The 23420-nt window shown below is 33.9% G+C and overlaps 1 protein-coding gene across 6 annotated transcripts in view; it reads left to right on the top strand.

Annotated features, from left to right (window-relative positions):
- The window catches only part of KANSL1L (KAT8 regulatory NSL complex subunit 1 like), a 133675-nt gene extending 111622 nt beyond the window's left edge, over window positions 1–22053 (top strand). For all 6 annotated transcript variants that reach the window (XM_012751455.3, XM_012751454.3, XM_012751446.3 and 3 more), the window contains 8 exons: window positions 3081–3188; window positions 12728–12856; window positions 14948–15066; window positions 16125–16249; window positions 17767–17821; window positions 19440–19552; window positions 20749–20917; window positions 21823–22053. In XM_012751455.3, the coding sequence (XP_012606909.2) occupies window positions 3081–3188; window positions 12728–12856; window positions 14948–15066; window positions 16125–16249; window positions 17767–17821; window positions 19440–19552; window positions 20749–20917; window positions 21823–22053 (1049 nt within the window). The remainder of the gene's footprint in view (window positions 1–3080; window positions 3189–12727; window positions 12857–14947; window positions 15067–16124; window positions 16250–17766; window positions 17822–19439; window positions 19553–20748; window positions 20918–21822) is intronic.
- Window positions 22054–23420: the final 1367 nt, after the last annotated feature.

Below are 23420 nucleotides of genomic sequence, written 5' to 3'. Positions count from 1 at the left end.
CTACCATATATTCCTCCATTTATAGTCTGCATTGAGTTTTTCCAAGAGGGAAGAAAACTGTCCATCTATAAGTATAGTCCAACTTTTCAACCTCGAGTATCTATAATCTATGACTGAGTAAATGAGGCATAGCCCCACAACCCTAAGGTGGTTTTAAATTGCCTGTTCTTGATTTTTTTTTTTTTTTTTTTTTTTTTTTGAGGGTGGTTGTGGGAACCTTTTTAGTCTTATTTATATTGGAACTAAATATTTAGGGTAGAAACATCCCTCACATTGGTTATCTCAGGTTCTTATCTTTATTGTGGCATATCTCACATGGGCTTTTGTTTTGTTTTCAACTTGTGATTCTAATCATCTTTTAAATTTGCAAAATCAAGAGACTGATTCTCTTTGTAAAGCATGATGTTTTGGACCTATTCCCCTGCCCTGATTCTTAGCTTAGTTTTTGTCGGTAGTAGAATGAATTCTTAACTACACCATACTTTGAAGTTAAATTTCTAACAGGAACTATATTATTCCACCTTTGAGAAAACCTTAATAGAAATAATAATATAGCAATAATAATGCAGCTAACATTTAGTCTTACCATACACTGGGCCCTCCATATACTAAGCACATTACTTTTATTTAATTCTCACAACTCCAGAATAGATACTTTTGTCTTCTTCATCTTACATAAGAGAAAAATCAAGCTTAGAGATATGTTAAAGTTATTCAGGATTACTCAGCTAATAAATGATGACCCAGGATTTAATCTTAGGTAGTCATTTTCCAGAACCAAACTCCTAACCATTACTTTACTGCCTGTTTTATTATTAGCAAATATATTTTTCTGATGACGTAACTTTGAAAGGTGATATAAATGTCCCTTATGCTAAGACTCTTATGCTTCCTCTAATAAATAAAATTAGCTTATTTACCTACTGGTTAGGGTTATTCATTCTTTTTTGCATTCATTTAATAAAAATCTCAATACCTACTATAGACAATGTACTATATAGGTGCTAGGAGTATAAATACAAATAAATCCCTCAAAGTACTTGCATTTGTGTTTAACACAACTGAAATGTAAACTAATGTACAATAAAGTGCTATGAAATATTTTGATAAAAATCTATAGGTCACAGCATGGGTAGAGAAAGGTTTATAAGTGAACAAGGACTTTGTCTTGTCACATCACGTTTTCCCATAACTCACAAAAAACAGTAGTAGGTGATATTTTCTTTATAAAAGTAGTATTTCTTTGCAGAAACAAACTTATGTATAGGTAATTGGACAATATCAGAATCCTGATATCTTTAAGCAGTATTTAAGGGAGAATATTTAATTTATAGTTTCATTTTCATTTTGTCATAAAGTTTTCATATGATATTATAGTACTAGGATTCAAACCCATCCTACCTCTGTCCCTGGAGAGAAACTCCATGATGATACTTATGAACCAATTTTTTTGTTTTTGTATATTCCACAGTTGAATATAGACCTGCCATTATAATATGTCATTTGAGGGGGAGAGACATCTTTTCTTTAAAATCCAGACTCTTCCTGGGTCTATCCTGCTTTATTTGTTCATAATTAGTTTTATTAAGAAGGTATCTTCTTTCAGAAGCAAAATTTTCAATAGATCAACTGCTTTATAAAATGTTTCTCAGGGAAAGTTTAGGTGTCCTTATTAATAAATTATCTTAAAGATGATTCTTATTTTACTTTCTTGATTGAATAAAAACTCTTAACACACTGACTGCCACATTAGAAAAAAATTTTTTCTTCTTGGGATCATAGTGTTTTATTACAAAAATAAAACAAAAACTTCGAAAACAAAATGATCCTTTGTAATTTAACGAAAAATCTGTTATTTTTTTATTGTTCTCTGTGTGTGACTTATATGCAACTTGAAAAATAGTTCATGTGGTTCCTAAGGTAAAGAGATGTGTGAATTACATATGCTTTTTGAGGCCCCCTGCTCAAAAGTAGTGAGTTAAATATGCCTCACATGGCAGTTAATGTGTTAATGAATGTGAAGTACACCTACTTTATTACTTAGCTCCTTTTTGGTTGTGAGAATATTGAATGTAAACATGGATGTCTGTCTCTATTTAAAGAAAGAGAACTAGTTTGTCAAACAGTTTTAGTTTTTTGTAAGATTTGTATTGTGTAATAATATTAGTAAACTAAAGGAATGTAAAACTTGATGTTTTCATAAAAAGTTGGATTTGAATTATAGTGGTTTTCCTCCAAGTAATTAAAACTATGTAATTATATTTTTTTGAAACCTCATTATTTCAGATGCAAAGTTTGTGGGGGTGAGGTGGAATGAATTTAGAATCAGCCAGGTTTAGCAGCAGGTTTTCTTTTTTTTTTTTTTTTTTTGTTTTTTTTTGAGACAGAGTCTCGCTTTGTTGCCCAGGCTAGAGTGAGTGCCGTGGCGTCAGCCTAGCTCACAGCAACCTCAAACTCCTGGGCTCGAGTGATCCTTCTGCCTCAGCCTCCCGGGTAGCTGGGACTACAGGCATGCGCCACCATGCCCGGCTAATTTTTTATATATATATCAGTTGGCCAATTAATTTCTTTCTATTTATAGTAGAGACGGGGTCTCGCTCTTGCTCAGGCTGGTTTTGAACTCCTGACCTTGAGCAATCCGCCCGCCTCGGCCTCCCAAGAGCTAGGATTACAGGCGTGAGCCACAGCGCCCGGCCAGCAGCAGGTTTTCTTAAAGATATCTTCAGTACATTTGTTTCCATTCATTTGTGAATAGTATTTAATATTTATAATTACTGCTCACCTTATGTACTATTATAGAAAGTTCATGAGGTTGTTCAGCTGTTCTCTTTTTAGTTTGTTTACTAAGTAAACAAACTAAAATTTGTTTAAATTACTGATTACCTAAATCAGTAATTTCCAAAATATTTCTCCCAACATGATCAGAAAGAGTATTTTGCCACTTTTGATAGTTATTACTTTTCAAACTTTTGCTTATTTTTCTAAGCTTATGTGCTATACATAGAAAAAAGCAATCTTAATATTGTAGTCTATAAAGAGTGGTATTCACTGAAAATACTTTTTTTACTGTATTTTTCCAGATATGCCTCTTCATTTTCACTTTGAAACATTGTTAAAAAAGACTGAAATAAAAGGAGATCTTGCTGAAAATAAATTTGTAGGCGACTGTATCATATCTCCATCACCTGGTATGTCACATTTACAATTCTTGTACTTTATATACTGTTTTACATCCTTCATCCTTATTATTTTTGCATTCTAAGGAAATAAAATTTAACAAAAGAATAAAAGCAAATCCTTAATTTTTAATATTCACTTTTCACAAATCACACACACACGTAGAAAATACAAAGGAACAACCTTAACAAAAAATGTGTAATATATATTGAATGAAAATTATGAAATATTACTGGTAAATATAATAGAAAAATTAAATAAATGTGAAGAAACAGCATTCCTGCATGGTAAGATTAATAAGGATATCAATTTTCCCTATTAGTTTATATGTTTAATGCATTGTAACTTAAAAGTTCTAATAGAATTTGCTTGACTCAGCAAAATAACTATAAGGCCCACTGAGAAGACTTAAACAGGGAAAAATATAAAAGAAATTACTGGAAAAAGTATTGAGATAATCTAGCCCAACCAATATGGAAACATGACAAAAATCTGTAATAGTTAGCATAGATTATATTTTGCTTATATTTAGGAAAATAGGTTGATGAAGCAGACTAATAGTCTATTATTTGATCAGGGAAGAACTGTATATCAATGAGAAAAGAAAGTGGAGAACCATTCAATAAACAGTATTGTTATTGAGTATTATAATAGTATTATTATTCAATAAATGGTATTATTATTGTCTTTCTGAGTAAAGTTTTTTCTGCACACTCATTTTATACCATAATCAAAATAAATTCTAGTTAGCGCCAAGAATTTTAAATAAAACATTAAAAACTACAAAATAAAACTTGAGTGCTTCAAATGGGGTTGAGGACATTATCTGTACTTGGAAGCAATTAGAAGAAAGAAAAACATCAACATGTTAGGATTATCTGCAAAGTTAAAATCTTAACATCAAAAAGTCAAATAAATTAAAATAAATTATTTCCAGATGAAATAATCATTTACTTCTACAGTTAAATGATACCTGTTAGAATTGGAGTTTTATTTTAAATAAATTTATAAAAGTCAGCAGTATTTATAAGTACCAATAATAACTATATAGCATATACAATCAAATGAATTATCCCAGAAACAATAACAATGAAAATATAAAATATTTTGGATCAAACTTAACAGGGACCTACATAAAGAAAACATCAAAAGTTTACTGAGGAGGAATGTAAGAGGACATTCCTATATGAAGAGAAATGTCCTGTTCCAAGACAGTATTGTAACATAAGAATGTCAATTTTCTCCCAATTAATTTATAAATAGAATGTAATTCTTATCAGAATCACAAAAGTATTGTTTTGGACCAAAGTTATTCTAAAGTTTACCTCAGAGGGAAAATGTTGAAGAGTAGAAAATAAAATTTCTAAAAGAAAGTAAGTGAGAGATATCACTAAGTATGAGATATCAAAATGTATTATAAAGTTATAATTATTAAAATGTGGTGGATGGAAGCCAGATCAAGGGAACTAAGTAAAAAGCCTAGAGACAGACCCACAGGTCATTATATGACAAAAATGGTATTACCTATCAGTGTGAAAAGAATAGCCTAGTCAATAAATAATAACAGATTCTTATGAAGCATTCCTTATATGCCAACACTGGTTGAAGAGCTTTGTATTAGTTAATTCTTTTAATCTGTACAACCCTGTGAGATTAGGTATTTTTTTAATTCTGCTTGACTAATCTTCCCCAAATCACATTTGAGTAATGGTAGAGCCAAGATTCAAACCAGGGACCAGTTTCATGGAAGATAATTTTTCCACAGATGGGTAGCAGAGGGTGGGCAGGGGTTGTGGAGGGGTAGATGAGGAGCTATGGGGAATAGCTGTAAATACAGATGAAGCTTCGCTCCCTTACCCACCAACCCCCTGCTGTGCAGCCCGGTTCCTAACAGGTTACAGACTGGTACTGGTTCGCAGCCCAGGTATTGTGGACCGCAGCTCTAAATTGGTGGTGTTAAATAATGACTCTTAGGAAGAAATAAAAAATGAGATGCCTACATCATATAGTGTATTTAGAAAAATTTAAGATGGATTAAAAAGTTAAATGTTAAATGGTTATCTTAAAAGAATTGGAGAAACACTATATTTACTTGATAGTAATGATAGCTAACATAGTGCTTATGTCAGACACTGTGTACATGTTTACTATTTTTGTCTATTACATTAATAAGTTTAAATGGTATAATCATCAATTCTCTCATGACTCTAGTAAACCTTACACCTTCAAATATTTCAGATAACATTATGAATTGACATTAGCCTTTTTGGAAGCACTGTCAGATACATTTACAAGGCCTTTAAACTATATATTCTTTTTATAAACTCAGTGTGGTTAAAAAGCTCCTTGTTTACTTTTGTACCTGCTCACAATAAATGTTTACTGAACTGTTAACTGTATTCTGACCCAATTATTCCATTTTCAATAATCTAATCCTAAGTAAGAAACAACCTTTATTTATAACTACATTCATCTGAACATTTTTTGTGATAATGAAAAATTAGCAACGGCTTGAAGAACATAATAGGGATATGTTTAAATTATATACAATAGTAGAATATGCAACCTTAATATCTTAAAAGTTCATGTAAAGATGGAAACATTTTTCAAAGAATGTTATGAGATTAAAGGGATGAAAATATTTTACTTCTGTTTGCTACAATTATAACCATGTAGAAACATTTATGCTTTTCCTTTCTTTTATTCACCATAAAGATCAATGTTTATTCTTATGTCAACCAAATGCAATGTATAGACTCTGTTGAGATTCTTATTTGAATAAACCAGCTATAAACACAGTTTTTGAAACAGAGAAATATAAACATAAACTAGCTCTTAGATTAATGAATTATTAATTTTGTTAGATGTAATAATACAAATGTGGTTATATAAATATACACACTTTATCAGTTAGTTGGTTAGAGATTCACACCAATATATTAACATATGTAGATGAAAAGATGTGTTTGGGATTTGCTTTAAAATACTCTAGCAAAAAAGTGCTGGGAGAGAGATGAAACAAGATTGCTCACAAGGTGATCACTGCTGAAGCATAGGTACAAGAGAGTTCATTATTCTAGTCTCCTTTTGTGTTTGTTTGAAATTTTTCCACAGTAAAAAGTTAAAGAGAAAGAAAAAAATGAAAGCACCAAGGACAAAGAAAAATTGTCTATGCGTAGGTGAAAAAGCCTAAAGAAATACAGGAAAGTATAGATTATGTTCAGGTACTTTTTCATGATATAATTCCACTTGCTGGAATTTATCCTGAAACTAAATTTTTTTCAAAAGGGAAAAAAAATGTACCCATGAAGATGATTATTTTAACAATATCCATAATAGCAATACTATCATGATAATACTGAAGGGAGCATGCAAAAATGAAAATACATGCTGTGTTAGAGAAGATGAGGTGAGTCTATTTCTTCTAATGTTGCTCTATTTGATTTAAAAAATAAGAGTGTAAATGTGTTAGCACAGAATAGTAGTGTATTAATAACATAATGAAAAATTTCATCCTATATATATCTTAACTATCTGGGCCTTAATTTTTCCTTTACTATTAGTGATTTCTATAGAATTAAGTAAAATTAGAGGTCAGAATTTATTGAGCACCTCCTCTGTGCCAGGCAGACTATTAAGTGAAGAATCAATGGTGCATCACAGGAAATCAAAGAAATCATAATGTAATAGGAAGACAAAAATAACTATTATATGATATAGTGGGCATAGATATATGCTAAAAATATTCTATAAAGAAGGAGTATGTAGCTCTGCATAGAAGCCAGAAGGAGAGAGGTTAAGGGAGATTAGAAACAGGCAAAGACACAAACTCCAGAAAGATGGTAATGTCAAGTGTAGCTTCAACTACTTAATTGGAATTTATAGAGGAAGAAGGGTGAGGTGTTCCGAAGTAGTGCTTCTCAAACAAATTACTTGAGGTATGTTGTTAGAATGCAAATTCTGACTCAATAGGTCTGAAATAAAGCCTGAGATTCTGCATTTCTAACAAAGTTCCAGGAGATTCAAATGCTGTTGGCCTATATTGAGTATCAAGGCTTTAAATAATGGAAACAAACACATGGAGACATGAAACAGTGTGATGTGTTCAAGTATCTAGAGATAGCTAGGTGTTCTTGCAGGGGAAATTGTGTGAAGGTAAGCAGACAATCTGTTTGCCTTGTCACAGAGTTTGGGCTTGCCCTGTCCTATTAGATTTTGCCATTACAATACCACTGCTGACTTCAGGCAGCAAGGAAGTAGGGAAAAGCCAAATTGTAGTGGGTTCAAGAGTGAACAGATGATTAGTCCCATCATGAGGAAATACCTCATGATGACAAAACCAATTTAAGGGCCATAACTTACAAAATACTTGAGGTTATGAAAGACAAGGAAAACAGTGGAACTGTTTCAGATAGAAGATGACTTTAAAGAAACCTGTCAACTGAACACAATGAGAGATCATTTTCTATAAATAACATTGTAAGGATATATGGTGAAATCTGAGTTGAGATCTATAGATTAGCTAATGGTAATCATTTTTTAATGTTGACAACTGTGTGACTATGAGAGAATGCCCTCGTGTTTGAGAAATACACACTGATGTATTTAGGGGTAAAGGGGCATCATGTCACCAACTTACTCTGAGTTCAGAGACAGGTAAAGCAAATGTGATAAAAAGTTAACATTTGGAAAATATGAATAACGGACATACAGTAATTCTTTGTATTATACTATTTCAAGTTTTCTGCAATTCTGAGATTATGTCAAAATAAAAAGGTTGTTTTTCAAAGAGTGGATAGACCAGAGAGGAAACACAATATAGCACTATAACCTAAACAAGGAAGCCAGACATAGGGCAGTCTCTTTACCCCACACTGCCTCCTATCTAAACCAATCGCCAAGTTCTCAACATGATCTTACACATCTGTTTCAAATCTATCTTCTTTTCTACTTTCACAGCCCGACATAATGATCTATCTACACTGCTGAAATAGACTCCTAATCAATTTTTAATTTCCCTTTGATCACTGTAGCCAGATTGAACTTTTCATATGTAAATATAATTATGTTACACCTGTTCTCCACCCCAATTTCTTTGAAAACATTTGAGAGGGAATGTTTCTTTTAAGCACCACATTCTAAACTTAAGAGAGGGAATATTCTTAATACAGGACCCTTAACCACGTCGGTAGGAGTGTCAACTATAGTCAATAGCCACAGATGAACGCGCACAGCGACTTTGGCCGACAGCTATGATATGATTTTCCTAATTTTCATTTATCAAAATAAAATTGTGAACATTTAAAACTAACGTAATGAAAACATATATGTATATGTTACCTATTCTGATTTACATTACAAGTAAAGCTGCCTTTAAAGTAAAACGAGCTTTTGGTGCTTTCAATCTTTCCTCATCACACAAGAGCAAAACGGATTTGTGGTCAATACACAGCACAAACTATCGTGCGGACTGAGTGCTGGCTGTGGGCAAGGTTTCCCGGCTGGTACGCGCGGTATTGAAGTGGTTAAAGCCCTATCTACAGACTGGCTCCTGCCTGCTCATGTTTTTGTTTCACTGTGCCCTTAATGTACACTACATAGCCATTCAGTTCCCAAATTTGTCCTGCTCCCTTAGGCCATTGCTCATGCTATTCTTTTTTTTTTTTTTTTTTTTTGAGACAGAGTCTCGCTTTGTTGTCTAGGCTAGAGTGAGTGCCGTGGCGTCAGCCTAGCTCACAGCAACCTCAAACTCCTGGGCTCCAGTGATCCTTCTGCCTCAGCCTCCCGAGTAGCTGGGACTACAGGCATGCGCCACCATGCCCGGCTAATTTTATATATATATATCAGTTGGCCAATTAATTTCTTTCTATTTATAGTAGAGACGGGAGCTCGCTCTTGCTCAGGCTGGTTTTGAACTCCTGACCTTGAGCAATCCGCCCGCCTCGGCCTCCCAAGAGCTAGGATTACAGGCGTGAGCCACAGCGCCCGGCCAGCTCATGCTATTCTTTCTTCCTTCCCCTGCCCATCAGCTGTTTCTGTTCATACTTAGAATCTACCACTTATCTGGGGAAGCCTTCCTAGAGCTCTTTATTCTACACTCTAAGTTACATGGTGTACTTCTCATTTCTATCACACATAACGGTTGTATTCTTTGTGGAAACACCTATAAACCACAATGATATTCGCTGCTAAGATCTTATGCTCACCCAGGATTCAGAATGGTGCTTGTCATGCTAATTGGCTCTCTATAGTTATCAGATGATTAAATAAAAAGGAAGTAATGGCAGGAGACAGGAGAGATGCTCTGTCAAGGTGTGGTGTTAGGATGGACTCTAGGACAGGATTTGGGAGATCAAGAACTGAAAAGCTGGGATGGTTATCAACAGGACAGGTGAAGACAATGTGTGCAGTCAGACTGAATTTCATACATTTCCTACTGTTTCAAGGATGTACTAAAACCTTACAAGACACTAAAGAATAAGGAAAATGATGTGAAAATATTTTCATTAATGTGGAAGATTCCTTCACAAAGTTTGATGTTTTTAGGAGTGGTGAATTGATTGTAGAAAATAGGAGGGTGAATTGTCTGGTGTTTGATTAAAATGCTACAGAAAAATATTTCTATTAAAACAAGAGTGGACACTAACTTTTTGAACCCCTATATGTGCCAGGCACACATTTTAAAATCTAGCTCTCACAATTCCAGTCACCCTTCTTAACAGGCATGAGTTTAAAATCACTCCTGCCATCTTGTTTTCTATTTAACATTTTTTACTTTTGGGGTGGTAGGAAATCTTGGGGATTTCTTGGGGATTCCACTTTAGGAATTCTGGCTATCATTTTCTCTGAGCTATTTATTTATTTATAGACAGAGTCTCACTATGTTGCTCAGGCTAGAGTGAGTGCCATGGCATCAGCCTAGCTCACAGCAACCTCAATCTCGTGGGCTCAAGTGATCCTACTGCCTCAGCCTCCTGAGTAGCTGGGACTACAGGCATGTGCCATCATGCCCAGCTAATTTTTTCTATATATATTTTTTTAGTTGGTCAATTAATTTCTATTTTTTTTAGTAGAAATGGGGTCTCACTCAGGCTGGTTTCAAACTCCTGACCTCGAGCAATCCATCTGCCTCGGCCTCCCAGAGTGCTAGGATTACAGGCGTGAGCCACTGTGCCCAGCCTCTCTGAGCTCTTTAAAGTCGATGTTTTCTTACATCTAGTTTTGCTGTGTCAATCTGATTCATCTTCATCTGTGATGTTGTGATTTTTTTTTTCATTTGCTGTTTGACATTCAAGTGAATTCTTTGAAATCTTAAGGTTACTATCATTGATTCTGGAAACATTTTTGACTATTTCTTTGAAATATTTTCTCCCCTTCATGATCTCTGTTCTATCCTGAATGTTACCCCATTTTGGCCTTTTCTTTCTCCCGTATTTTCCATTACTCTATACTTCTATATACTCCACTCTATATTTCCATTACTCTATATATACATCAAGTTGTAGAATTCCTCTTCCAGATCCTTGATTTTGGTTTTCAGCTGTGTCCATTCTGTTACTTAGCCCAGTTAGTGATTTTTATTTTTTTTCACCTTAAGAGACAGGTCTTCCTCTGTCACCCAGGCAAGGCTCAAACTCTTGAGATCAAGCAATCCTCCCACCTCAGCCCCCTGAGTAGCTGAGAATACAGGTGCATGCAATTGTGCCCAGCTTAGTGATTTCGTTTTAAAATTGGAACAAGTACACTTTCCATTTGAGATTTCTCTGGAGGGCCCCTTGCCTGTTTCTCTTGGCAATATCAGTCATTTCAAAGACATGTTAATCTGTATTCTGTAAATGCTCCATTAACTATTTCTTAAGATGGTTCTTCCACTTGTAGTTTGTACCTCTTGTTTGCAGTGCTGGTATTCAGATTTTTGGAGTTTTGATTGTATGCTCACCATTGCAGTTGATATTCACTGTTAAGATTTTTCTACCACTGCTGTTTATGGGATCCTTTTAACAAGCAAGGTAGAGATTTATATTCAACATTTGCAATTTCCCAAGTTGTGGTGGGCAGAACATTTTAATGTGGTACACTTGGGCATTGCATCATCTCTCCAACCATCCATTTCTCTGCCCAAAGCTCTAATTCCGTTAGTATGGCTGAGATAATGGCAGGTGTAGCCAATATATCATTTGCTCCAAGTAATTGTCCTGCTCTCAGTTTTCCTCTCCTCTTGATCTACAGCACCAGGTTGACCACAAACTTCTGTGCTTCTGCTCTGGATTTCCTCTTCAAATTCCATATGGCATGAGTCTTTCAAAAATTTCTCACAAATTCTGCTTTATAAATAGTTCTTCTTTTTGCTTGCAAATGAGGATGTATTATGTGCATATCTGTGCCTATGTATAAAATGTTGTTTATCATTTCTAGGGTGCTTTGCCAACTTAAAACCAGACTCCTGGTCACTGTTGGTAGGCCATGCCCTTTATTTCAGTGATTGTGAGTTTGGCACTTCAGCCTATATATATTTTCCATTCCTTCCCACATCTCCAAACCCTTCAAAAAAGAAGCCAATGTGTGGCTGGGTGCAGTGGCTCACGCCTGTAATCCTAGCACTCTGCGAGGCCCAGGCGGGAGGATTGTTTGAGCTCAGGAGATTGAGACCAGCCTGAGCAAGAGTGAGACCCCATCTCTACTAAAAATAGAAAGAAATTAATTGGCCAACTAAAAATACATAGAAAAAAATTATGGCTGAAGCAGAAGGATTGCTTGAGCCCAGGAGTTTGAGGTTGCTGTGAGCTAGGCTGACACCACGGCACTCTAGCCTGGGCAACAGAGTGAGACTCTGTCTCAAAACAAACAAACAAAAAAGCCAATGTGATTATCACACCAGTACTGAAATATGAAGTGCAAGTAGACAATTATGATAAAGCTAACATTTGTTGAACACTTATCAAGTCAGACATGCTTCTACTATTACAAGAATTAACTCATTTAATCCTCACAACCCCAAGACAGCTGCTGTTATCCCTATTTTACAGATGAGACAACTGAGGCAGAGAGATAGTAAGTGACTTAAAGCAGTGTTAAATTCATTGTTTTTGAAAAGTGAAATAGTGCTGGTCACTCTCAGAGGTGGATGAAATCTGATTCTTGCTCTCAAGGAATCCCAGTCTGTTGTAACCCTGTTGAATCCTACTCGGTACTGAATTATCTCCAGATTTAAGGATTCACATCATACTCTGCCAAGATTTACAGATCTGAACCAATCCTCAGTCTATACATTTTGCAATTTGGAAGACTTTGAGAATAGATCAACTTCCCTTTCCAAACCCCTTCAAAAATGCAGCAAATATAGGAAATTGGGTACTTCCTGAAGATGTTTTTAAGGAATCCTATTCCAGGTACTTTTGAGTTGTCTATATTGGTGTTTAAGTACTTATTTCACTATCTGTAATTTTGAACTGTTTTCTTAAAATTCTGCAGTTATAAATAAAAAGAGATTAACATGTTCATTATCTGTTTGTGTTAATAAAACTTAATATTTCCTTTTCATTTGTTTTAGTACATAGCACTTCTCTGAATCAATGGAGAAATGGATATTCACCTACATGTAAACCTCAAATAAGGTCAGAATCTTCTACACAACTGTTACAGGGAAGAAAGAAAAGACATTTGAGTGAAACAGCATTAGGTAGGTTAAATGAGGATAGGAGATAGTGCTAAATATTGAAAATTAAAAAATTCTCATCTTCAAAGAACCTGTCTCATGGGAGTTTATAATCCAGCAGTCACTACATTATATAAAACATCTATGACCCTGTGAACATTAAACAGCATATTCATGTAGTTAATTCGGAATTATTTGTGGGTTAGGTATCTATCCACTTTATGGCAATTAAGTATTCCCATCCTATGTTCCCTAGCTGTGTTCTACCACTGTCCTCTGGACAGATTTTAGTCTCCAAAGTTGTGTTCCAAACTCAAAATAAGCTAGTATAAGGCTGCCTTTCAGAAATTACCATTTCCTTACAAAGTCTTTACTTGGGGTCAATAAAAAAAAAAAAAAAAAAAGAAGAAAGAAATTTAACTTAAAATAAAATTTTAAAAAATTACCATTTCTTGTACCTACGGTGGAGGTGCTGAGTCACTGCAGATTCCTCAGGATTTTGACGGCATTTGGACAAGATTCAACTGAAGTACTCAACTACCTTGTTCAGTTCTCCTTAGAAGCCTATGAACTTAAGAGTTCAAAGATGATCAAAAGATATCTTTGGAAATTAGAACTCTTCTAGTAATACAAATTGTGGTTTGTTGTGGAGACTTGGGGAAGACAGTTGCCACAGTTACTGCTAATGATAAAAAATAAAATAACTGTCAAGATAAATTAGAAACTAATTATATCCAAGATATACTGGACTATTATACACAATCAATTTAATATTTATCTCTAGTGTCTTCAGATAATACACCAAGTCACTACTGACAATAACTATCTGACCAAACTATAGTGAATACAAAATTAACAAATTCCTACACATGTCCAGAGGTTTCATTATGCTTTTTAGTGTCTCACTCTTAAGAACAGATACCCAAAGATCATCTAGCTTTTCATGAACTTTCATATACACACACCAGAACATAGGAAAACTAAAAGTACCTCTTAAAATAAGATGAATTATGAAATAAATATACATTACCTAAGATGTAAATGATATATACTACAAATAGACAACTCCAAAAGTGTAGGATATCTCATTTCTGTCATAAGGCAATAACATTTAAAAACAAAAAACTACTCTGAACTATAAAAAACCTAGGAGACAATTACCAATTTCAGTATGTGGATCCTGATTTGAAGAAACTAGTCATAAAGGACATTTTTTTAACAGCTGGAGAAATGTAAATATGGATTTTACATTACATATGAAAATATTGCTTTTTAAGTTGTACTAAAGTAAAATAAACAAGGGCAGTAAATGAGTGAATAAACAAATACATTAATATACACTTACAAATAAGGAACTGAAACAAACAGGAAAAAAGAACTTGAAGGAAACAGAAAATACCAACAGAAGTAAACTTCTAATCAATATCCTAAGAGAAAAGAAAAATTTCATCCATGACAGAACAGGATACTACAAAAAATGAACACCACATAAGTACTCCTAGAAACTGGTATAATACTTTGCCAGGCACAGTGGCTCACATCTGTAATCCCAGCACTTTAGAAGGCTGAGGCAGGAGGATTGCCTGAGCCCAGTGAAGTTGCAATGAGCTATGATTATACCACTGCACTCCATCCCAGGCAACAGTGAGACCCTGTCTCAAACAAACACAAAAAAAGAAATTAGTACTTCAACAGTAGAAACTTTTCAAAAATTAAGAGTGTTTCAGAAGATCAAGGACACCTCACAGAAATTAGAACAAAAAGTCAGATATGAAAAATGAAAGGATAAGAAAATTAAGATCAGTTGTGATGGTTCAATTGTTAATTAGAGTCACAGAAGAACAGAATAAAGGGTGGGGATGACCTGATTCAAGAAATATGAAATGCATTGGACAAAAACTGCTAAGTTCTCAGAAAATGGAAATACTTGTGGCAGGTTTGTGAGTAAAGCCCCTCTTTTTCCATTTCCTTATTTTTTTGTTTTCTGAAACATGCATTAAAGAAAAAAAAGATAAGCAATCAATCACCTGTCACCTAATTAGGAAAATAATTCTAATAATACCTATCAGTCATGTTTAATGTGTGACACATTCTCAATGGTTCTTTCTATGGCAGGAGAAAGAACTAGATTTGAAGAATTTGCTTTTCAACACACAGTACCAGAATCCCATAGCAACTTTACTGCTGTTTCTAATGTCAACGTTTTATCAAGAACCCAGAATTCATCATCACAGGTAGGATTTTGGGATATTGAATATAATAGCAGCTGATTTTAAAAATAATTCATAGATCATTTTGCAAATCTGTAACAGCCTTATTTACTAGCATATTTTAACACATTTACAACTATCTTATCAGGAAACAATATGATTAAATAATGCTTTTTATATAGAACACTAATAGTTCATTAATCTTTGGTTACAGCTGCTTTTCTGAGTTAAAAACTTAACCCTTTGCACTCGGATATTGAGTGTGACTCGACACGGTTAGCAAAAATTATAGAGATTAAAATTACTCTTTGAATGTATCAATAATTTGAAATATAAAAAAAATCCAAATAAATAAGTTTGTATGAAAAGAAACTCCAGATTTTTATTCTACTGCTGCACTTTGTAAAATCTGGGGTATTTAAAAAATTAAATCCCAAGTAGAATAAAGGAATCGAGAAAAAAGCAAGCAAGTGCAAAGGGCTAAACTTTATCATGATTATCTCTACTCTTTAACATATGAAGCTAAATATAGTCTTCCTAATGAGAATTTAAGACTTGTGTTAACTGTTTTGTTTTTTATTATCTGGCCAGGGAATGGAACAGTCAAAAGGTGAGAGGGTTTAGAAATGGACAGTCTAAAGCTTAGGGACCAGGGACACATAAACAAAGATTATAATAATGATCTTTACTAAAGGGCTTATCAAAAAATATTTCATCACCATTCCTAATAGTTTGCTAAATGATCATTTCATTGACATTTGTGGTGGGTGCTTTATGTTAGTGATTTGTGGTAAGAGTTTTACATTTTAAGGCATTCATATTTATGGTCTTAAAAATAAGCTTGTTATGTTTAAGCACATAAATACACATTACACACCTGCCCAGAGATTGTTTCGTTTACTAAAGACAGGAATATTTTCTTAATTGGTTTTCTTACATTTTAGTCAGATTCTATAACAGTGAATTTACAAAAATTATATAACAGGTACAATGGCATATTATCTTTATATAACTCACGAAAGGAGGGTATCATCACAAGCAACCAGACACAAGTGTAAAACCACTTTAATCCTGTTTTGCAGAATACTACACGACGGAGATTGAGAAGTGAGAGCTCTTATGACATAGATAACATTGTGATTCCTATGTCATTAGTAGCACCAGCTAAGTTAGAGAAACTCCAATATAAGGAAATACTTACTCCAAGGTATGTATACTTACATCTTTTAATTTTTCTTCCTTCCTTAATAAACTTAAATCTTCAGTGAAATTAGAATTTTAATTAATGAAAGGAAGATGCTCCTCCCCTCACGCCCTCTTGTATAGCCATGGAGGGAAAATGGTAAAAGGAACTACTACATTACTCATGCTGAAGAAAAAGTGCCATACAGTGAGATGATTTTATTTTTCTCAGTTTTCCTAAGAATTAGAAATTCCTAGAATAATTTACTTTAGTATCTTAGAGTCTTTTTTCTTTCAATGATATTTAGGTATCTATTATGGATATGGCATGAAAATGTACCTTAGTGACATAAGAACTGCAACAGACAATTCTTGCCATTAAACATAAAAGGTGTGCATGACGTTGCAAAAAGAATTTAAAGAAGAAAGCAACTACCTTTGCATGGGGTATTCACACTGAAAGACAGTAGCATACCTGTGACAACAAAAATAAGATCTGGATCTACTGCAAGTCTGTAATAAACAGATTAAATAGAAAGATGAGTGGGAAGGTGTGGGAACACACCCATGAAGGAAGAGAAAGGTTGGAAAGAGTGGTTACATAGGGAGACCACAACAAAGGCACATAGACATGCATGTAAGGCTTACCCAGATACTGAGGTTTTGTGTAGGTCAACAAAGAAATTAAAGCTAAAAAAGTTAGAGCCATATTGTGGAGGTCCCTGAATGCCATATATATCTGCTTTCTACTGGGAATGAAGTCAGCCAAATTTTTAGCAGTGATGAAAGCAGTTTCTTAAGAATATGAACATGGCACCAAGAAGTAAAGATTGAAAAGGTTGGAAACAGAGACATGAGATGGGTGATGACATTTAATTCCTATATTTCTATTCTAATTTCATAACTTCTCTTCATAATTACTTTGAGGTATTAAGAGAACTCTAATAGTCTAGGAGGTTATTATGAGAACTCCTATAAAGAATATGTTGATACTTTCTACATAAGGAATAACATTTGTGGTTACGATGCTCTGTAATAGCAAAAATGTTTTAGAGTTTGCAATGGTAGGCTAGAGTAGCTGAAAGTTAAATATAGAAGAGTTCTGTGACCCAGTTGTTAAATTATTGGTAGCTCGAAAGGGGCCATGATAGGTGTGTTTGTTCACATCAAAGATATTGGAAAATACTACAAATCAGGGCTTTTCTCCTCCCCACCCTGCCTTTTTTGGGCTGAGCAAGTTTATCCATATATCACTAACTTAATTCAGAGTCAGTACATATGTATTGTGTATAAAATGCAGCTATAGAACAGACTGCTCACTGTAAGGCCAAAAATAAAGCTTTATCTTCTCCTTGTCCTGTTTACATAATACAAATATTTTTTTCTCCTTAAAAAAATAAAGTATTAAAATACAACCTTTTGAATTATGGAAGTCCCAAGGAAAGAAAACCCTCTATACATCTAGCTGTGCTTACAGAATAAAATCGCTACATTTAAACAGATTAATAAAAACTATCTGAAATTGATTTGTATCTTCAACAGCTGGAGGATGGTTGTTCTTCAGCCATTGGATGAACATAATTTGGGTGAAGAAGAGGTAAGTTGCCTTTCATTTCATGGGATAATTGTACATTATATATTATGAAGCCTGTTTATTTTGATGTTAAAGGAACTAAAGGAAAATATAAACCCTTTAAATTCTATTGATCTTGGCCAGGTGCCGTGGCTCACGCCTGTAATCCTAGCACTCTGGGAGGCCGAGGCAGCCGGATTGCTCAAGGTCAGGAGTTAGAAACCAGCCTGAGCAAGAGTGAGACCCAAATAGAAAGAAATTAATTGGCCAACTAATATATATAGAAAAAATTAGCCAGGCATGATGGCGTATGCCTGTAGTCCCAGCTACTTGGGAGGCTGAGGCAGTAGGATTGCTTGAGCCCAGCAGTTTGAGGTTGCTGTGAGCTAGGCTGATGCCACGGCACTCACTCTATCTAGCCTGGGCAACAAAGACTCTGTCTCAATAAATAAATAAATAAATTCTACTGATCTTTTTCTTTTCACTTATGAAAGTTTTTCAAAATAGATATTAATTCAGTTAGAAAAATGACATTTTTGTGCAAATCTGACCACAAATATATAAAGGAATTTTTAAAAGCAAAAATATACCACTTATTTAGATGAGCTTTTGAGATATCGAATTTATATGAATATTTACATTCATTCTCAGTACTAATCATATTTTTCTGCATGAGGAGATTTAGCCTCACTGACTCAAGTCTATAGTGTCATTTTCAGAATCTTAGGGTCAATTTGCTTTTGAATGTTTAGACTACATAAAAGTAATGTGGTGGGTATGTCATGTAATACCCATAAAGTCTAGGACAATTCTTGTAACATTAATGTTTCTGTAGTGAAATATTCACAATTGGGATAAACACTAAAAATAGCCTCACATCATATCAAATCAGGCTGTGTCACAAAATTATGAAAAACCTGTTTGGATTTTGGAATTACAGGTATGGCACTATAGGCCTGTAAGGATAAAATTACATTAAGATAAGAAAAATTATAGGGAAAAATACTGTATAACTAATTCCAAAGTGATGGTCTCTAGAAGCAGTATTATGTTAAAGACACTTGGTTTCTGCCAAGTAACAATCTTTCTATGCCTGGTGGTCATGTTTTTTAACAACTAAAATTTACCTTTTAATGCTTTTCCCTTCTCTAATATACTCTTCTTTCCTGCTGAATGATCCTAGCCAGGAAATCCAAATTCTTTAACACTACCAAAGTAGTTTTCCAGGTTAGAACTTCAGACAAATCATTCATTAAATTAATTCTGATTTATCTCAGATAATCAGTTTTAGTTTTCTTTGCTATTAACATGTACCTAGAACAATGTATGCTCCATAATGGGCAATCAATAAAAAGCACTGAAAAAAATGAAGCATTATGATTATCTGATGTAAGCTGTGGCAAATGGAAAGCACTGGGAACTCATTTATAATCTAGGTATGTCTTCAAACATGAATAGGTACTTAAAGTTTTTGACTCCTTTTTTTCAGGAATTTGAAGCTCATCTTGTATTTGTTTTCTCAACTTACATAGAATGCATTTAGAGTTTGGTTATTGTTCTCTAGATGAGGAATTGTTTGAAATTTATTTTCGTATTTCAAAATGTTTCTGATTAAAGAAAAAATCTTTAATTCTCATCACAGATAGAAGATCTTTCTGATGAAGTCTTCTCCCTAAGACACAAAAAATATGAAGAGAGAGAGCAAGCCAGGTGGTCACTATGGGAGCAAAGCAAGTGGCATAGAAGAAACAGCAGGCAAGTGTTATAAATTTAAAATCCAAACCCATGGAATCCATGTGGAATGAACAAAAATTCTTCATGAATTCTAGGGGAAGACCACTAAAAAGGAAAACATAATTATGTAACATCAGCTATTTGTGCCCCAAAAGTAAAACACTACATACATTGAACTTATATTCAAAATATATTTATATTTAGGTGAATTACATGATGATGAAAAGAGTTTCTATGTTTTACTACAATCATTTCTCATGATTATTGTCAGCCTCGGGAATAGATTTAACTAGCAAATAATATGAATATTTTCTAATATAAAGTAGGTCACTTCAACCTACTGTAATAGTGAACCTAACACTGGGGACTGGAATTTGGGTAGTCCATTTTTACATAACTACTTCAAAAATACGTTTTTCTTAAAAAAAAAAAATGTTCTCAAGAAACCTATCCAAAAAAGCAAGTAGTCTAAAATACTTTTAAAAACACAATCTGTGTGTGGATCGGTGTATTAAAAAAAAAAGAAATAGGCTTTGAGCCAAGGTGGAATAAGTCATAGACACAATTAGTAATTATATATTTGAGAAAATCCCTGGTATTTTATATTTACATTTGAGTATTTTTGATATAGCCAAAACTCACAAAGTAAGATCATGTGAAGTCTGGTAGTCACTTTAGTTAAAGAGTATCTCTCATTTATAATTAGATTAAAACACATTTCTCTGTTTAGGTTTCAAAATTTCCAGATTTGCTGTAGATCCTTATTCCAAGAGTTCTCCTAACATAATGAGATTCTGGAATTCTCACTTTTTTCTACATTCCAGAGATAAAACTTTCTAAAAGTACAGAGGAAAATGTGAATTGAGTCCTTCATGGATGACATTACAATAATTACAGAACACCCTGGGAACTCAGAAAATCTATAAAGGTCAAGTAATTGTGCTTTGTTGTCTTCCAAAAAATAAAAGCAAACCACATAAACAAAAAAACTATTATAATTTCTTAAAATATTTCAAAAAGTATTATTTAATCCTTTGAGCTATGAAAATAATAGCATCAGGAAGTTCATCTGATGAATTTTAAAAAATATTTTGGGTAGAACTCTTTAAAGAAAAGCTATCAAGTTTAGTTGACTTAGTGATACCTTGGATTGTTCATAAAATTTAAGACCTCAAAAAATAACAAGCAATGATATGTTTTCCTGATTTTCTTGCTAGAGCCTACAGTAAAAATGTTGAAGGACAGGAATTGCTTTTGAAAGAATATCCAAATTACTTGAATAGCAGTCAGCAATGTGCTGCTGAAAGTCCTCCTGAGCTGCTTTCTGAGAGCTATGACCTGTGTGCACGTGGTTCACCTTCTTTAAATCCAAGTCAAGAAATCAAGGTGAGTGTAATATATATAATAAACTTCCTTTTCCTTGCCTTTTAACCTTTACTTGTTTGTAAAAACTGCTTGTTACAAATTAAGTTTCATCATCACATAAATTCAGTAAGACAATTCAATAGAGAATGGTGGGTAAGAACCAAAGTCTGCATTCCAGCAATCTAGTTCCATCACTAACTACAATTAATCTTTTTGTGTAACATATCAGTACCAACTTCCACCTACTCACTTATCTATTAGGAAATGGGGATACTGTCAAAGTTTCATTACAAAACAAAGCTGATTAAGGCAGAATAGAACCTGGTACACAGTCACTGTGAGCTACTATTTCTCTTCCTGCTTACATATAAGATTTTTATTTGTCTCCCCATAGATCCAGTGCCTACCTCAAGGGGAGTGTTTTCTAACACTGCATCCATAAAGTCCGTGCACCTTTCTTCATAAATAGGTGTTGAAAAAGAGGAACCAAATCTAGAATGGAGAGAGTAGAGACTATAGAAATTAATAGGCAAGTTGTAGAAAGCTCAGGAAAAAAAAATGTCAATAGGTATTTGTAATAATGATAGGATAAAAATGATACTGAAGTAGATCAAACTTTAAAAGACTTTTAAAGAGCTTTCCCAAAGTGCTCTCAGGCTGAAAATGTAGACCAGTGCCCTATGACAGCATTTCCTCTTTTTGGCAGAGGCAAAGTGAAGAAATAATTACTAAAGGTCACTGAACAATTCCCAATACTTTCATTTTGAGTTGCTAGATACTTAAGTTCAAGTGAAAATTTGTACATTTATATGCTAAAAGACCAGAATAATAGTTATTACAAAAATTGACATTTACACATTACTTGATAGATGAATCTAAACAAAACAAATTAGTTGAAACTTAACTGAAAATGTTTCCCCTTTCAGTCTTTGTGGTGGGAACGACGGGCTTTTCCACTGAAGGATGAAGATGCAGCAGCCTTATTATGCCAAGATGAAAAAAAGGATCAGACTGAAGGGTCAAGCAGAGTTTTCCATGGTGAAATCTTCTGTACCAGTGCACCAGAGAATGGCCACCACGCAAAAAAGCAGTCAGACGAAATGGAAGAGTACAGAACCTTTGGTCTAGGACATACTAATGTTAAAAAAAATAGGTGACAGGGAACAGGTTAAGCAAACTATGTAAATGAAGGGAAGAAAGGAAAAGGGCATGGGGGATCCTTGTTCTGGATCCCCCATGCCCTGGAATTCTTATTCCAGAACAAGAGCATGTACTGCATGTATTAATCTTTTATGCTGTTTATGAAACAGGCAAGAGAAGTCTCTTTTTCATTCATGAACCACAGGAGTAACTAGCTTTGCATTTACAGACAAGTGCTAGTCATTTGTGTTTATCATGCAAATTACAAGCACCAAGATATTAACTGTTGCAACTGATGGCCAATCACATTACCAGGTAATTTTTAAGACCATACACTCTCACTCACTCACACACACAAATCTGTGCATCAAATGACAACTATTCTTTTCTGTACACATAGCAACTCATTAAAATTGCCTCAGAAATATATTAGAGTATACAAATATATATGTATAAAATATATATACATATGCACACATACACGTATGTAGTTTTTAAAAAACACTGGCAATGACCCACTCCACTTGGAAATGCATGTATGAACTACCCTGAAGTAAGCTAATGTAAGCTGCATATATAAAGCACACGTTTCTACTGATAAAGACATCTAAGTCTTGAATAGAGAGAGGAAGTTTTGGTGTTGTTTTTTTTTTAACATGTTTAACCAGTAGCAGAAGTTATATATGGAAATTCTTATACCAGATAACACAATATTCCTTTATTCAAAAATCACTGATATCTGTTGGACTAACCACAGGCTTTCTGTTCACTCCTAACAGAATAAGCAAGCATATTAGAGTTAAAATGAGCAACAAATAGGAAAGTCCTATCAGTATAAAATTTTTTTAAAATGGTTGTATTTCTAGCTAATGTGGTCATTCCTCGACATCGCTTACTCTATTCAAATAAGCATCTATTCCTCCTTGCATCCTACATTGAGAATTAAAATTTTTCAAAGGATGATGCTTCATTATTAGATACTGAAGAGTAGACATTAATAAAAATTCCTTTAGAAGCTATTATACCATTTTTTCTATGTGAAAGTTGAGGACAATTTATATAAATCACTTTTGTCATGTAAAAAAAGTTATTCAAGTTGTAGTACCCATACAACTGAAAATCGTGGCCATCTGGCCTACTCTATGGGGTTTGACACTAAGTTTTAGCCAGGCATTAGAAATTATACTGGTCCTTTTAGGGAAAAAATAAATTCAAATTCAATACTGACAAACTTTTGCTGGTAGTTTTACTGTACATTTATTTTTAAAGAAAAAAAAAAACAAAACAAAAAATAAAAAAAAACAAAAGCCAGACAAACCCAAATTGTCCAGGCAAATAAATTCAAATCTTTGTCATGTCTCATATTATAATCTTCTATGTAAAT

Source organism: Microcebus murinus, chromosome 8 (genome assembly GCF_040939455.1).
Source record: "Microcebus murinus isolate Inina chromosome 8, M.murinus_Inina_mat1.0, whole genome shotgun sequence".
In the NCBI taxonomy this organism is placed as follows: Eukaryota; Metazoa; Chordata; class Mammalia; order Primates; family Cheirogaleidae; genus Microcebus; species Microcebus murinus.
The sequence above is the reverse complement of the archived record's forward strand: the minus strand, read 5'-3'. Positions and strand labels throughout refer to the sequence as shown.